The sequence below is a fragment of the Phoca vitulina genome, unplaced genomic scaffold, assembly GCF_004348235.1.
Source record: "Phoca vitulina isolate PV1807 unplaced genomic scaffold, GSC_HSeal_1.0 scaffold55, whole genome shotgun sequence".
Lineage (NCBI taxonomy): Eukaryota > Metazoa > Chordata > Mammalia > Carnivora > Phocidae > Phoca > Phoca vitulina.
In genome coordinates, this window is record NW_022589758.1 from 6,103,296 (window position 1) to 6,119,078 (window position 15,783).

At 44.5% G+C, this 15,783-nt stretch overlaps 1 protein-coding gene across 7 annotated transcripts in view; it reads right to left on the reverse strand.

Annotated features, from left to right (window-relative positions):
- The window catches only part of MAP7D2 (MAP7 domain containing 2), a 110,631-nt gene that overhangs the window by 50,518 nt on the left and 44,330 nt on the right, over positions 1–15,783 (reverse strand). For all 7 annotated transcript variants that reach the window (XM_032389536.1, XM_032389533.1, XM_032389538.1 and 4 more), the window contains exons 2-4: positions 7,440–7,517; positions 6,136–6,299; positions 782–893 (exon numbers count right to left, since the gene is read on the reverse strand). In XM_032389536.1, coding sequence (XP_032245427.1) covers positions 782–893; positions 6,136–6,299; positions 7,440–7,517 — 354 coding nt within the window. The remainder of the gene's footprint in view (positions 1–781; positions 894–6,135; positions 6,300–7,439; positions 7,518–15,783) is intronic.

Below are 15,783 nucleotides of genomic sequence, written 5' to 3' on the forward strand. Positions count from 1 at the left end.
AAAAAAGTCCCAATTTCTGGTTGACTTTAGTTTCTAATTAGGAAATTAGAAAAAGTAACTGAAATGGGTTATTGACTTCCCAAAAAGAAATAAAGTATATTCACTGACAAAAGGTTAAAAGCATAGCACAGCAAAGTCAAACAACTGTACTACAAACAGAACCCATCTGTTCTCAGAAAGAGCTGTGTAATAGAATGACAAGATCACAGAAAAGACATTGAAGAGAGAGAAAGGCCACCCAGAGACTAGTGAGAGTTCACACATTAAACACTTGAAAATTTAAAGATGAGTATGATCTGGAAAATGAAATAAATAAGTCACCTTGAAACAAAATTGAAAGAGCAACAAAAATGAATAATGAGGAGGGAAAAGCCCCAGCCCCTTTTGGAGGTTAGGTAACCGCTGCTCAGCCTTTCCGGGCCATGGTACAGCAGTGACTTAGTCTACTGCTACTTGACCTTCCCTGAAATCAGATTACCACTAGGCTTGCCAGGTGCATCTGGTTAACCAGGCTCTGCATTCATTTTCTTCGCTTTTCTTTTGCTTTCCCTTAAAGCCCAGTTACTGTATCAACTGCTGTTTGCTAGCAAAAGGAACACACAGACTCCCTTCATGAGAAATGCATACACAGGAAGCTTGGCATCACATCTGAAAAAGGTACCTGCAGATGACTACAAAGCATGCCCCGGATCCAATGGGCACCAGCCTGTGCCCATGATCTGCTGCCGGCCCCATGATCTCCCACCGGGGCCCTGCAATGCAGGGACAGCCCTATACTCACCATCACGACCTCCAGGCCCGGTGGCCAGCGAAGCTCCCCACGAGCACTTCTTCTTTAGCTCCAGTTGCTGCGTGCGCTCCAGGGACCTGCGCATCATCGCCTCCAGCCGCTCCTGCCCAGTTCACGCAAGGGAGAGCAACATAACCACCCAGCCCCACGGTGCTACTGTGCTCCAGTGCTCAGGGTGAGTCACCAAATGGGGCTGTCGGTGCTCAGCATCCAAAACCCAGGCACACGTGCTCTCCACCACACTAGCGAGATCTTAGTGGGTGGAGAGTAAACAATGCAGCTTGCGCTGGCTCCGAGCCCCAGGGGGCAGGCTGCTGCCGCAGCCAGGCCTTGATTAGTTTAAGAATAATGCCAGACAAGCATTAACTCTTTCAGGCCTGTCTCAAGTACCATTTTGCCTCATTGAATAGAACTGGAATTGTGCTCTGGAACCAAGGGCATTCTCTCTAGTAGAAAAGCATAAAGCATTCTGATTTGAGAAAATTTAAATTAAAATATAATTTAAATTTTTATAGCCCTAAGCATAACTTTTTGGGGTAATACATGGCTTTGAGATCTATTTTACCAAGCCTCATTTTCATCTTAGAACTTCTTAAAGGGAAATCAATTGTTTTCTACCTTGTAACATTTTCCTGCTACATAGTATTCTGGGGATAATGCTGCATATTTCAAATTTTAAAAGAGACAACAGTAGAGAACCTCCTGGCCATAAAATAAAGCATCTATACATTCCCAAGAGTTAGATGGGGGGTAGGGGAGGAGGAACTAAACAGTTTTTAGCCAGAAGAAAACACAACAACAACCAGGCTTCTCCCTTACCAGAGTATTTATTAAAAGCACTCTCCTGTGTTAACCAAAGTGTTATTTTCATAAAGTTGGGTCTGAATGCTGGCAAATATTTCCTTGGCACTGGAGTGAAGCTCTTTTAATTTTCCATTCCCTGCCACCCCAATGACATTGCAAATACCAAATCCTCTCCCTGCCTCTACTGGACAAGGCCTGAAGCAAGGTAAACAGGTACATGCTGATGCCCTTCTGCCTTCATAAAACCCAACCCTGAGGTGCTCTAGGAGATGGGGTCATCCTAGCCCAACTCCAAAACAAAAAGATAACTATTTTCTCATGGCTTGAATAAAAAGTAAGCAAAATTAATTTAGGGCAGCACCAACTGTGTAACCATGACTTAAGAATCAGGGAAAGGCTCCTTTATTTTACTTACTAGAAACACAGAAAGGTCACTTAGGAGGTATCTGCATCTATCCCTTTTGTCTATACTAGAGGGATGGGATGAGCATCTCGGCTTCCTCTGCATAATTTTTCTCTGAACAGCACTTTGCTAAGAGATGGCCTCTCCAGGGACCTCTGAGTAGAAAGGGGACTTTTTTTTTCCTCCTGTAAATCTCAGATTTTTATTTGCACTAGTTTCTGGCTGAGACTCTACAATCATGAGTGTGCATTTCCTAGCAAAGTCCTGTCCTCATGACCCTGGCCCATTAAATTCTAACAGCCAACCCCCGGGGCCTACCCAAGAAAACTTGGCAGTTTGGAGGGACTAGAACTTTTTGACTATTCGATACTTGAAGTACAGTCGCTTGAGACTGGGGCTGAAAGGTATTTAATTATATGGATTTAACATAAAGTATTTAACCAATGATGTAATTTAAGTGTTGAAACCTTTTACCTCAGAGTGAATTTAGTATTGAGTAGGTTATAGGAGATTTCCTACATGCCAAAAGGACCTCACAAGACAGTCCTTCATTTATTAGGAGACCAATGACAAGACTTGCCAGCCAAACTTACCATTGAGCAGCTATATAGGGGTATAATTATAAGGGAATGCTCACCCAAATCCAGACCTACCACTGGACTGTTCAGTTACCCTAAAAAAAAGCCAAAAACAAAAACAAAACTTCTACCATCTACCTCCAACCCACTGAGCTGCTCCAAATTCCACTGTTAGAGATACATTCCTCTGAATCATAAGCAGGCTTATGAAAATGAAGCTATCCCTGAGAGAGGACACAATCACTCTGTGTCACCTGCTTTTGCAGAGATGATGAAAAATAGGTGGTAACCAAGCTCTACAGTAAGGAGACTTATGGAACCCCAAATCATCAGAATGGGGTGATTCAAACATGTCAAAAACAAAACTGGTCCAGGGGCACCTGGGTGGCTCAGTCGGTTAAGCGCTTGGCTTTGGCTCAGGTCATGATCTCAGGGTCCTGGGTCCTCAGGAGGTACTCTGTTTCTCCCTCTGCCCCTCCCCCTGCTTGTGCTCTCTCTCTCTCTCTCCCCCACCTCAAATAAATAAAATCTTAAAACAAAACAAAACAAAACAGGTCTACTTCACTCTTGTTAGAGGTTAGTCCTATATAAGTCCCTATTACCCTTTGTGTGTGTGTTGGGGCGGGGGGGGGGAGAGGGAGGCGGGAAGGGAATTTTTCTGTTACTTCATTTGATCGAATGGGGATGAGGGCACCTGGGTGGCTCAGTTGGTTAAATGACTCCCGGTTTCGGCTTCAGTTCAGGTCATGATCTCAGGGTAGTGGGACTGAGCCCTGTATCGGGCTCTGTGCTCAGTGTTAAGTGTAGTGTCTGCTTGAGATTCTTTCTCTTTCCCTCTTTAATAAAATCTTTAATAAAATGGGGATGACATTACCTGTATCATCAGAGCACTCAAGTCTATGACACAATGACTAGCATAGTAAGTCCTTAACCAATACTAACTGAATCCAAATTGGTAAAGGAAAATTATTAACAGGACAGTTTAAAGCAGTGATTCTCAAACTTGAGTGAATTTGCATCAGAATCCCCTGGAGGGCTTGTTAAAACACCAATTGCTGGCCCCACATGCAGAGTTTCTGATTCTACAGGTCTGGGGTGGTACCTGCTAAGAATCTGCATTTCTGACAAGTTCCCAGGCTACGTGGATGCGGCTGGTCCTGGAACTCACTGTGAGAACCACTGGTTAGAGGAAAGGGTGAGCATGAGAGAGCATGCGAGAAAGTTCAATCACACCAGAAGAACAGTATTAATAAATGTTAGAGCTGCATACCGCATACCAAAATTCCTGCCAAATTCTCGTTCTCCTGAGTATCATCAGATGATCAATAGAGGATGGGAAAAGGGCAAGGCAGATTCTTGTCCTTAGAATGTCCTCTATTGGGTACAGCTTAGTGGAAGGAATGAGGGGACCTCACCCTTGATCCCTTTAGCTCTGGATCTGCCTGGATGAACTCAGAGAAGAACCAAGACCAAGATGACTCACGGAGCTGGTCAAGGAGTATAAAAGGCCTCCAGCAGGGCACAGCCTAGGCACTGCTGATGACCCAGACAGCCATCTCTGGCAGGAATGGAGAGCTGGCTGTGCCTTTTCCACTGCCCTTACTACATGTGTTCTTGGGAAAACAGTGTGGGAACAAGCCCCCAAGGGGTTCTCAGTCGGGCTCTGCAGAAGGTCTTTCTCTTTACAAACAGATGTCTACATCTGGCCAGGAGGCCACACTGTCACCACGACCCCATGCCAGCCAATGCCCTCTGAGACCAGCTAGCTCTCAGTTTAGTGAAGTTTTTGTTTAGGTGAGTTTAGAAATTTCTCCTTTTTACACTCAGCCTGGTGGGTTTTGTTAGGTATCAAGCAATAAGATTTTGAGAAGTAGGAGATGAAGCTACTCTTTGACAGAGGCCTTTCCTGGTTATCTGTTTAGCATGAGGAACGTGGAGTTGGCTTCACCAAATTCCATTTCCAGTCTGGGGCTCACCCACACAGATGTGAGGAGTTACCAAAAGCAACATCATGGCAACTCTAAGGACATGGAACCAGGACAGGGCTAGGAGGGAGGTGTGGAGTCAACAGGTCTTTTATGAGCTCCTAGTATCAGCCCCAGAGAGGTAGGCCTTGGAGGGCAACCCAAACAATTTCCAATAAGCTACAGAAGCAAAACTGGCTACAGTGGAATGAACCATTCCTGCAGAGGCTTCTCTCTGGTTGACAGAGACAGAACATGACAAGAAGAACGAGAAAAGATTGGAGAATCTACGTAGCCATGTGCCAAGCAGTCAGTAGCCCTGTCAAAGATTTCCAGGGAAACATGAGGGCAAATGCAAGGTTTTCCTTTGGAAAGGGGCCCCCGCACTATAGACCTATCCATCCTCTCCAAAGTTCACCCACAAGAATGCCAAACAGGTCTCAGCACTAGCAGACTGCTGACACTGATGTAGTTAACAGGCTGGCAGGTGTGTGGAAAGTCCCTAACCTCCACCTGGGACTCTGGGGGCCCTGAAGGTGGGAGTGGTGGCAGAGGAAGGCTGCTGTTTCCTCGTGTTGCTACACAACCACAGGAGGCCCAGACTCTCAGCCCTGCCGTGTTGTGTCTGGGGAGAAGAAGGAAGCAAGCTCAGTTTGTATTTGTAGAGACAAAGGTCAGGCAGCATCCCCCATACCCCATTATCATCCATGTTAGGGGTGAAAGGAAGCACACAAAGCAAACAGAAAATTATGCTGAAGTGCAACCATTAAAGATTCAACTGAAGTCACTGAAGGGAATCTAACATTTCTGAACACTACTCTGTGCAAGGTGCTTTGCTGGAACTTTTACAGAAGTCACTTCCTTTAATTCCTGTGACCACCTCTGCTTTGGGCTGAAGAGACTGAGTTAGAGGGTTATGAGGAGCTAGGTGACTTATTCCTGGCTACCAACAGCCCAGTAGTAGAGCTGGGATTTGCACAGGGAGCAGATGAATCCATGCAGTTGTCAGGCCCACAGCCAGCAATGGTGAACTGGAGCTAAGACCCTGGCAATGACCCTCATTTGCCAAGAGGAACAAAGCAATCACCATTTAAACGAGTGCTTTGTGGACAAAGATGGGTCTAATTGTGGATGTGTGTGTATGTACACATGTGCACATGTTCACGTTTTTTTCATTTAAAAAAGAGGAAAGGGTAAAAGATGTATAGTCATAAACTATACAGAGATTTAAAAAAGATACCAAATCTATACAAATGTCTCTGAATCCTATAGAGCCGGTGATTAATAAACCTCTATATTATTTATACTAAATGATGAGTCATTACACCTTATGAATAAAAAATGATCATCACCTGATACAAGGCTTTGATTACATCCTTAAAATATACTTGTTAAGAAAATCTATACCCCAAATATCCTTTCTAAATATATTTTCAAAGTTTAGTAATAAAGGACTCTACAGTGGTAACAACATTCTGTTTCTTTTTTAAAAGGTAATGTAGAGAAAGGATGATTAAAGCAAGAGATTGCATTAAAATTTAAATATACTAGCATGTTTGTATTTGAAGGCAGACTGCTGTGAACCTGGGACCTTACCTCCTCCTCCCGGAGCTTCTGCTTCCTCTTCTCTTCCACAGCTGCCCTCTTCTGGTCCTCCCGCTGTCGCTGCTCTTCCAGTTTCCGCCATCGCTCCTCAATTTGCTTTTCATACTGGAGCTTCGCTCTTTTCTGTTTCTCCAAGATCTGCTGCTCCCGGGCAGCTGAGGGAAGGAAAGCAGAAGGGAGGTGTCATTATGAGAGCACCCCATGCGGTTTGGATTAACCAAAATGCAGAAGCAAGAGTGAGACCAAAGAAGAGCCCAGTGGGATTCTAGGCTACAGTGATTGAGATGAAAGGTTCTGGCATCTCTGCCACTAGATGGGTGACTCTGGGCATGCTAACCACATCATCTCTCTGCCTTGATTTCCTCTTCTGTGAAGTGGGGACCATCATGTCTGCAAACTCACAGTGTGGTGAAGATTAGATGAGACCAAGCATGGGAAGTACATGGTAACAGCCCCTGCACACAGCAGCCACAACTCCTGCTGCTACCACCAAGTCAGAGCTGTCATGGTGGCTAAGCCACACACTAGATCAAGAAATGACTTCTAAGTCATTTATTTAAATAAAGAGCATTTTTCCTAAAAAAAAAAAAAAAAAAAAAAAAAAAAAAGTGGAAGACACTGAGCTAGGCAAGGGTGCAAACTCATGATATTCCCCTCAAGACATTTTCTAAGGACTATCTACCTGGTGGTGTCAGGGAAGGGTTCCCTGGGGAAAACAATATGTGACCAACTGGCAGGAGCCAATCAAGAAGAACCTGAAAGCTCACTTGTGTCAATTTAGTGGGGAAACCACTAGTTACCTACCCCACAGTACCTTGTGGGGAACACATCGTACTAATCTGTCTATAGTTTGCAAGAGCCAAGAGAGCCTTTCTCAACTGGGTTTCCCATCCTAACACAGAAAATGTCTTAAATGCTAATTTTCTCAGTTCTGAGGATGGCCCTTCTAGATGCCCGGGAAAGAGCCTGAGTGATTGCACATAGTGGATGCCTGAGGAGGTGGGGGCACTGACTGTTTCTTGTTCTTCACCATCTTACCCACAGTCTCTAGCAGAGTATCTAGAACATAGCAGAGGTTCAATGTTTGCTAAGTGAGTAAATGAACTGTTCTGAGAATTAAATAACAATTGTGAACATGCCAGCCAAAGTGTCAATTTGCTTCCCAGTGCTTCATGTTCATCTAGCAATTGTCCTAGCTCTCTCCCCATTCAGTCATCAATTTCTAAGGGTGTTCAGAAAAGGCACCACCACATCTCTATTCCCTTGGACCTAAACAGCCAAAGGGCACAACTTACCAAGACATTTTTCTCTTTCTTCTCGTCTTTCTTTAGCTAGTCTTTGTCTCTCATCAGATCTTAAAAATCCATCCATACCTATAAAAAACAAAACATGTTAAAATAATTCTTCCCTCTTTCCTTACCTGCTGAGTGTCAGGGGCCACTGGTCCCGCACCCTGGGTCTGGCCACACACATCATCCATCGCCATCACTTTATCCATGGAGGCCCAATACACCATTTCCCACCACACACACACACACACACACACACACACACACACACATACGGCCAGGCCTTGAGAGCTGAGGGGTGGCAGCCACAGCTTCCACATTCACCCACCAAGCTGTGCTGTAGTGGCCCCAATGCCAATCCTGGAGAACCACGCCCTTTCCCTCTGTCCCCAGGACTGGACCTGGAGAGGGTCAGAAAATGCCAGGGAGGCCTGGCAGGGTGCAAAAAAGCCCACCAGGCCTCCCCAAGCCTGGCTCCCAGGGGAGAGAAAAAGCACAAAAATGGACACAATTATTACACAGATAGTCAACATTCTACTTTCTGAAGGGAGCCAACTGCTGAGGGACACATACAAGCTCCTTGGGTAAGCACTGAGAAATACAACACTCAAGTTTGATTCTGGTTCTGCTAAATTTGCTCCAATGTCAATCTTAGTATTTTAGAATCAAAAAAAAGAAATATAACATATTCCTGTTTGTCATTTAAATATCTACAACAAACAAAATGGAACAGATGGCAGTTTCCTCCATAAATGTCCAGGAAACACCCCAGGAGCTCTGCATCTCCACCCACCCTCTACAGGACCATAAAGGGCTTTCTGAATGAAAGATCAAATGAGCTTCATGGTAATTTTAGGATTAGAAATAATTTACTGCACTCAGTCACAATCAATCATTAATGAGCATTACTTACATAACGTTCAAGCACGTCTTGGAGAAATCAGCTTCTGTGTTACTACAACCAGACTCACTGTCATGGTGCCCAGGCCCTCCTTTCTGGTAGTGTCACATGTTGACATCATTGTGTGCCTTGCTGCCACAGTTACCTGCACCCCTTTTGGGGAGGTTCCTGTGACTGTCCAAGAGAGAGACCAGAGACATGGACTCGGTATAGGCAGCAGGAATGCAGATAGGGATGGATGTGATAAACACTGGATTGTCACAACTCCCCATGGGCATCTGATTTTGCATCTTGGATTACATATCAGGGATATTAAAGCTCAAGACTGAAGTACTAGAAATCAACCTGGACTATAAATGCCATTATCCATGTTTGTTTTTAGTTAACTCTTAACTATGATACTACCAACAACATAAACATCATCAAGAATTTGAAGGCCCACTTCTTAGCTCATCATTGCTGGCTCCCCACAGTCTGACCTGAAACTCTCTTCCCAACTTGACATCAGCACTGCCCCTTTCTTCCACACACCTTCCAGCTCAAGATACCCCTTCTCCCACACCCCAACACCTATTTAAACCCCACCCACCTTCAAGACCCCACAGTTCCCCAGAACCTATAATGCTCTGTGCTCCCACACAGTTAGCAGAAGTCTAATTTCATTCTGCTTGGCTGCAGAATTCTCCTCTGATTCAGTCTCCCTGGGAGGAGGGAGAGGCTACTGAGGCAAGGGTGGCTTATGTATGTCTGGGTCACCCCAGCTCGGGGCACTGCCCCCCAACAGTGCCCCTAAAGTGAACACACAATGCTCAAAGGCAGGCATGTAGTCGGTGGAAGGGAGACAAAACCAGGTTTTTCTTTTCTCTAAACACTTTCAGGCTCTAGTGTCTACCTCAAAAGTTTGACTAATTAGAATTTCTTCTGTGTGAAAAGTTACAAAAAGAAGCTTAGCACCCCTGAACGGATGTTTGCTTGTGTCAGCACCCATATCAACCTGTCCATCCCAGCAGGACCCGAACCTTACTCTGTATTGCCCATGCCACCCTTCAGATGTTAATGGGCCAGCCCTCTATCTGAGGTACAGCCTGAGAACCACTGAAAGTGTTCTTCAAACAGAAGAAAAAAACTGAGGGAAAAGGGCCAACCACATTTGGAACTGGCCACATTACCCAGAGGCTTTACAAACACAAGTTGCTCTGTTCCAGGGATATGCATTATTTTGGGCTGCCCCCTTGTGGGCACTTGTAAGAGTCACAACTACAAATCATTTCCTTTCCAGAAAATCTTCATTATCATGCTCATAGTCATCACGTGCTTCATCATACTAGGAGGTCACCCAGTTACTATGGATCTAATGCACTTCTTGGATTTACTTGACTCAATCACCTTATGATGCAGGGACTATTTCGATCCTCATAGGTGCAGAAAGGGAGGCACATAGAGGTTAATTAACTTGTCTGACGTCACACCATCAGAAAGTGGAGAAGCCAGATCCTACCCCAAGAACGTAACTCCAGGACCCACACTCTTAATTACTGCTCTCCTGCAAAGGAAAAAATGTAACAGCTTGATCTTAGTGCCTATGAACGAAAAGCTGTGACCCAGTATCACACATAAGGAACAAATCCCATCCTTGTCCCAGGAATAAGCCTGCAAAGATGGGGAGAGGTCTAAGTCTAACTCATTAGAGAGGGATCAAGTAAGCACTACTATGAGCCACGCACTTGCTGGCTGGCCACAGATATGGCCACTGCCCAGACAGAGTAAATATTTGCTTCCTCTTCAAACTGATGGTTTGGAAATGTTTTAGAGAGGCTGATGCTGGGTGGGAAAGGGTGTTAGCCAAAGAATGTTGGGAACAACCATGAAAAGCAGTTCTGCTTTGGCCTCACTAAGGAGGGTGAAGCAACTCAAACAGTCTAACATGGGTAACTTGGAGTCTCTGTACTGTCACACACAGCCACAAGCCACGTGCGGCTACTTCAATTTAAGAAAATCAAAATTAAATGCAATTAAGGGTGCCTGGCTGGCTCAGTCGGAAGAGCATGCGACTCTTGATTGCATGGGTTGTGAGTTTGAGTCTCACACTGGGTGTAGAGATTACTAAAATAAATAAATAAACTTAAAAAAATTAAATGCAATTAAAAGTTCAGTTCCTCAGCACACTGGCCACATTTCAGACACTCACCAGCCACATGAGGCTGGTGGCTACCATACTGGACTGAAAGAGAAAGAGAGCTCTGGCAGCTCCCTCTTGTGACTCTCTTCCTTAACACTCAGCTGCTCTGGGATGCATGTGGATAAGGAAGATCTCAGAGTTCAATCAGGGTTGAGTTTTGCTAGGTGAGTAAGGCTGAGGTAGGGCCTCATTCCTCCACACAGCGTCAGCCTCTCCTGATTACAAGAATTGTCAAGCAATTGTTTCTAGAACATCTGTTTGAAGAGAAGCCAAGTAATTAACTCATATCTCCAACTTCCATCTTGTGACTTTCCATGATCCTCTAGGAGCCCCTGCTGAGAAGCACAGGGCTTATCCCAGGGGAGAGCACAAACCAGACCACCCCTATTTGTTAGGGGCCATGGACTTAACCAGTTATTACCACTAGTACAACACAGCCAGAGGAATGGAGGTAGACCATGATTAATACAGCCAGGGTAAATAATACATGAACATTAACAATACTAAGAGACTTCCTCTAAAGACCCAGTATACTTAAGGGTTAATGCTCAATTTGGTTCCTAAAGGTAGCCTTCTTTCTGTATGGCCTGAAATCCTAAAGTATTTAGTTTTCCTACCCAATCAATCATCCTTTGTCCATTATACCTCATACTTTATGCGTATCCTTGTGTTTTATTAAACCAGAGACCCAATTTTATCTTTGAACCCCATGAGAAGAGATGGAGAATAGATCCGTGCTTGTCAGGGGGAAGGGAAGTGGGTGGCTATAGAAGGGCAGCATGGATCCTTGTGGTAATGGAAATGTCCTCTATCTTGACTGTACCAGTGTCACTACTCTGGTTGGGACAGTGTACTATAGTGCTGCAAGCTGGTGCTGTTGGGGGAAACCGGGTAAAGGGTACATGGGATCTCTCTGTAGTATCACTTATAACTGCATGTGAATCTACAATGACCTCAAAATAGGAAGTTTAATTTAAAAAAAATATGGTTCAGGGGTGAAGCCCTGGAGGAGAACCAAATACATAGAGGGAGCAGAGGACACCTTCCTGGAGGTGTCCCACCCAGGAGAAGGACAAGCCGTACACATGTCAGAGCCAAGCCTGCCCCATTCCTGATGCAGTAATGCTTCCCAGGACAATAGCATTCAGGTAACGTGCACCACCGAAACGGAGGCCTTTTCCTGGGCAACTCATACCATGGAAATGAGAATGAAACAGGGATACTGAGTGGCTAAACAACTATTTTATGTTAACAAAGCAGCATAAAATTTCATACTTCACTGATGTGCTCTTGCTTGGAGTAACTTTCTGTTATCCTTGGGCTGTAGCAACACATTTTTAAAAACTAATTTTAAAATGAATTTTATTAGCCTGAACACTCTCCCACTAGAATATTAATGAGCTGGTATCAGTCAATTATTCATGGTACTGGTAATAACCATTATGAAAATACAAAGTTTTTAGGGGAAGCCAGCTGTGTTCAACTTTTAAAAATTAATTGTATTAAATGAATTTTAAAGTAACTTTCCCAATCACACTCATATCACTGCAACTGAGTCAGTGTCCAGAAAAAAGAAAGGGAAAAGAAATGAAGAGCTTATCAAATAAGAAGTTCAGTGCCAGCCAGCGCCCTTCTGTGGGGCGCCCTCCCCTCTGTGGACTGGCAGGCATGGACACATTTCACCTCCATGGTGACTCATTTGTGCTGTCATCTGTCTAAGTGCATCAAGACCAGTGGTTCTCAACTATGGCTACACACTGGAATCACCTTGGGAGCTTTTAAAATGACAGATGCATGCATCTCCCTCCCAGAGGCTGACCTAACATCTCAGGTGTAAATGGGGTGGCAGTGCTTTAAAAGCTCCCACATGATTCTAACATGCAGCAGGACTTAGAAATGTCTGGCCCATTACTCCTCCCACTGGAGCATGCATCAGAACCATCTGGAGGGCTTGTGAACTCTTACTGCTGGATGGCACCCCCAGAGCTCGTAACAGAGTGGGCCTGAGGTGAGCCAGAGAATCTGCCTTTCTAACAAGTTCCCAGGTGAGGCTGATGCTGTTGGTCCAGAGCCCACATCTTGAGAACCACTGTTGTAGATTGTGCTGACTCTATAGTACATGGCCCTGCCTGTGGCTCCTCTGTGGATGTCCAGAACCCAGAAAAATGTGGGGCTCACAAAGTGGGATGGAAGGAATGCAAAGAGATGATCGACCACCTGCACCCCCCTCTCCTCCCCACACACAGCATTTCCCTTTGCCACGGTTGTTACTGCTCCACGTGCTATGGTCTGGGCCTGTTCATTTGCCCCATTGCCCTCTAAGCTCTTATCTGCGAATCTCCAGCACCTTGCACATGGTACTTAAATACTTACTGAATGAATAGGCCATGAATATTATGTCCCACTGACCGAAACTTCCCCATTTGTAGAACATTTAAACCTTTTTATCAGTAATATCTATATAAACAAGTAACATCTTGAAGCATCTTTGTACCTGTTATACTGCTGGAGTTGGGACAAGGAGTACAAAGGTAAAGAAAGGAAAGCAGCTTTTCCCACTGCTCCCCATGCTCCCCCACAAGGCTAAAATGAATCTTCCCTCTAAATTCCATCAGTGGTCCGCCTCTCTCAGTCCTTTTCCTTCTTTAATTCGAATTGGGATCCCTCTCTCATTCATGGTCCTCAAGCACAGGAAGCTCTACCCTCCAACCGTCCCCCTTTCCAGTCCATCTGTCAGGATATAAGCTTATTTTTTCTTTTTTTTTTTAGATTTTATTTTTAAGTACTCTCTACACCGAATGTGGGGCTTGAACTTAAAACCCCGAGATCAAGAGTTGCATGTTCTACCGACTGAGCTAGCCAGGCAACCCAATATAAGCTTCTTAAGGGAAAGGCCCATGTCCCATTTCTTCCATAGCCCCTAGGGCCTAGCATAGTATTCTGTACATATTAAGCACTTAATAAATGCTCTCTGAGTTCACAAGCACCTACTGTGTGCCAGGCCTGGAGGGGATATTAAGACACACATTTCCTACGATCCTATGACAGCATCAGGACAAGGACATCACTCCTGTGGCCTCTGTATGACCAGACCCACTTATTTGAGAAACGTCAATTTCCCATACTTAAAAGGGATATGGAACGCTAGCTCTGGGAACTCACCCTCTTATAATACATCCCCACGCTATGAGAAGGCCAAGTTAAACAGCGGGTCTCAGGGAAGGCTCCAACCAGCAGAGCCAAAAGCTACCACCAACTGCAGCCTCTGAGTTTGCCGTCTCAGCCCTTCAGCTGCCCCTCAGTAAAGACATCAAGTGAACCACCCAGTCAACCCCAGGCAACACACAGAACCCTGACAAAGAAGACAACATTATAAACTGCTCAGTCTTGGTGTAGTTTGTTTCACAGCAATATAACCAGAAAACCAGTCCACCGATCAACCAAAAGCAAACAAGCAACCGTTTCTGATCGCTCAGTGTATGGGACCCAGATTATGCACCACCCTAGACTCCTCAGCCTCATGGGCTCACCAACCCAGGACCTCAGCCACCTGGCATGCTTCTCAGGCAGAATTTAGTGATGGCTCATGTAGTTCCCTCACTCAACATGCCCTGGAAGCAGCTCCTGCCACTGACTCCGACAGAAGAGCCCCCATACACGGCATCAGCTGAAAAGGAACAACAATAGCACCTTGACATTGACTAGGCCAATCCTGCAGAGGCCAGGAAACATGACCCAGAAGACAAAGCGGTTAAGGCCCTGTGGCATGCACTCTGACTGAGACAGGAAGGCAACAATGGATGAATTGTTTGCCCTTGTTCCTACCAGCGACTGCTCTGAGTCACTGGGATTCATAACCTCCCTGGACATGGCCTGTGGATCCAAGCATCACAAGCTGTGTTCGGCTGCAAGGCCTTGGTTAGCTTGATGACGCATCACCTTTTATTTCCTTTCCTTCCTTTCCTAGATCACATACGTTTCCCCTCACTCTTAGTTCCCAGGGAGCAGACCCCTCAATAAAGTGCTGGTAAGTATAAAAGAGGAGGAGAAACTGTACATGAATGTTCATAGCAGCATTATTCATAATAGCCACAAAGTGTAAACAACCCAAATGTCCATCAACTATTGAATGGATAAATAAAACATGTTATGTCCATATAATGAAATATTATTCAGTTATAAAAAAAGGAATGAAGGGAATGATGGGCTGTTAATGGGTACAGGATTTCTTTTAGGGGTGATGGAAATAAATGTTCCAGTGTAATGATGGTTGTACAACATTGTGAATGTACTAAAACCCACCAAAGTTTACCCTTCAAAATGGTAACTGTTATGTGAATTATATTGCAATAATACAATTTTGCAGAAAGAAAATAAAACCATCTTATGGAGGGCTCCACAACGAGATTTAAAATCTATAACCGGGGCGCCTGGGTGGCTCAGTTGGTTAAGCAACTGCCTTGGCCTCAGGTCATGATTCCAGGGTCCTGGGATTGAGCCCTGCATCGGGCTCTCCACTCAGCAGGGAGTCTGCTTCTCTCTCTCCCTCTGCCCCTCCCACCGCTCGTGTTCTTTCTCTCAAAATAAATAAAATCTTTAAAAAAAATAAAATAAAATCCAGAGCCTAATTAATCTCATCTGTGGCCTTCATCCAAGTCTCCCAAGTTACTGCTTTTACTTTTTCCTCTCAAACATCCAAATGATATATCTGGTTCCAACAAAGCATTTTCCATACAATGAGAATAAATGTAGTTCATCTGACTACGTAAAAATCATACATATGTGTATATATATGTATATATATATACACACACACATTTTTGTGAAGTATCTGCCACACAATCTCAAGATCTTTGTTATATTTTATAAAACTGGGGAGCAAAAATGAATGTTTGTAATTGAAAGAAAATGAAATATATCTGCTATTTGTTCAAAAAGGGAGAGGGTAGAAAAAATACCAATAAATGAAATAAAATCTTTAAAAAAAAAAAAAAGGGCGCCTGGGTGGCTCAGTTGGTTAAGCAACTGCCTTCGGCTCAGGTCATGATCCTGGAGTCCCGGGATCGAGTCCCGCATCGGGCTCCCTGCTCGGCAGGGAGTCTGCTTCTCCCTCTGACCCTCCTCCCTCTCATGCTCTCTGTCTCTCATTCTCTCTCTCTCAAATAAATAAATAAAATCTTTAAAAAAAAAAAAAAATACCAATAAATGGTAAATGTGTTATGATCAACAGTTATGATTACATGAAGTGATGTATATGAAAAACTTTCCAT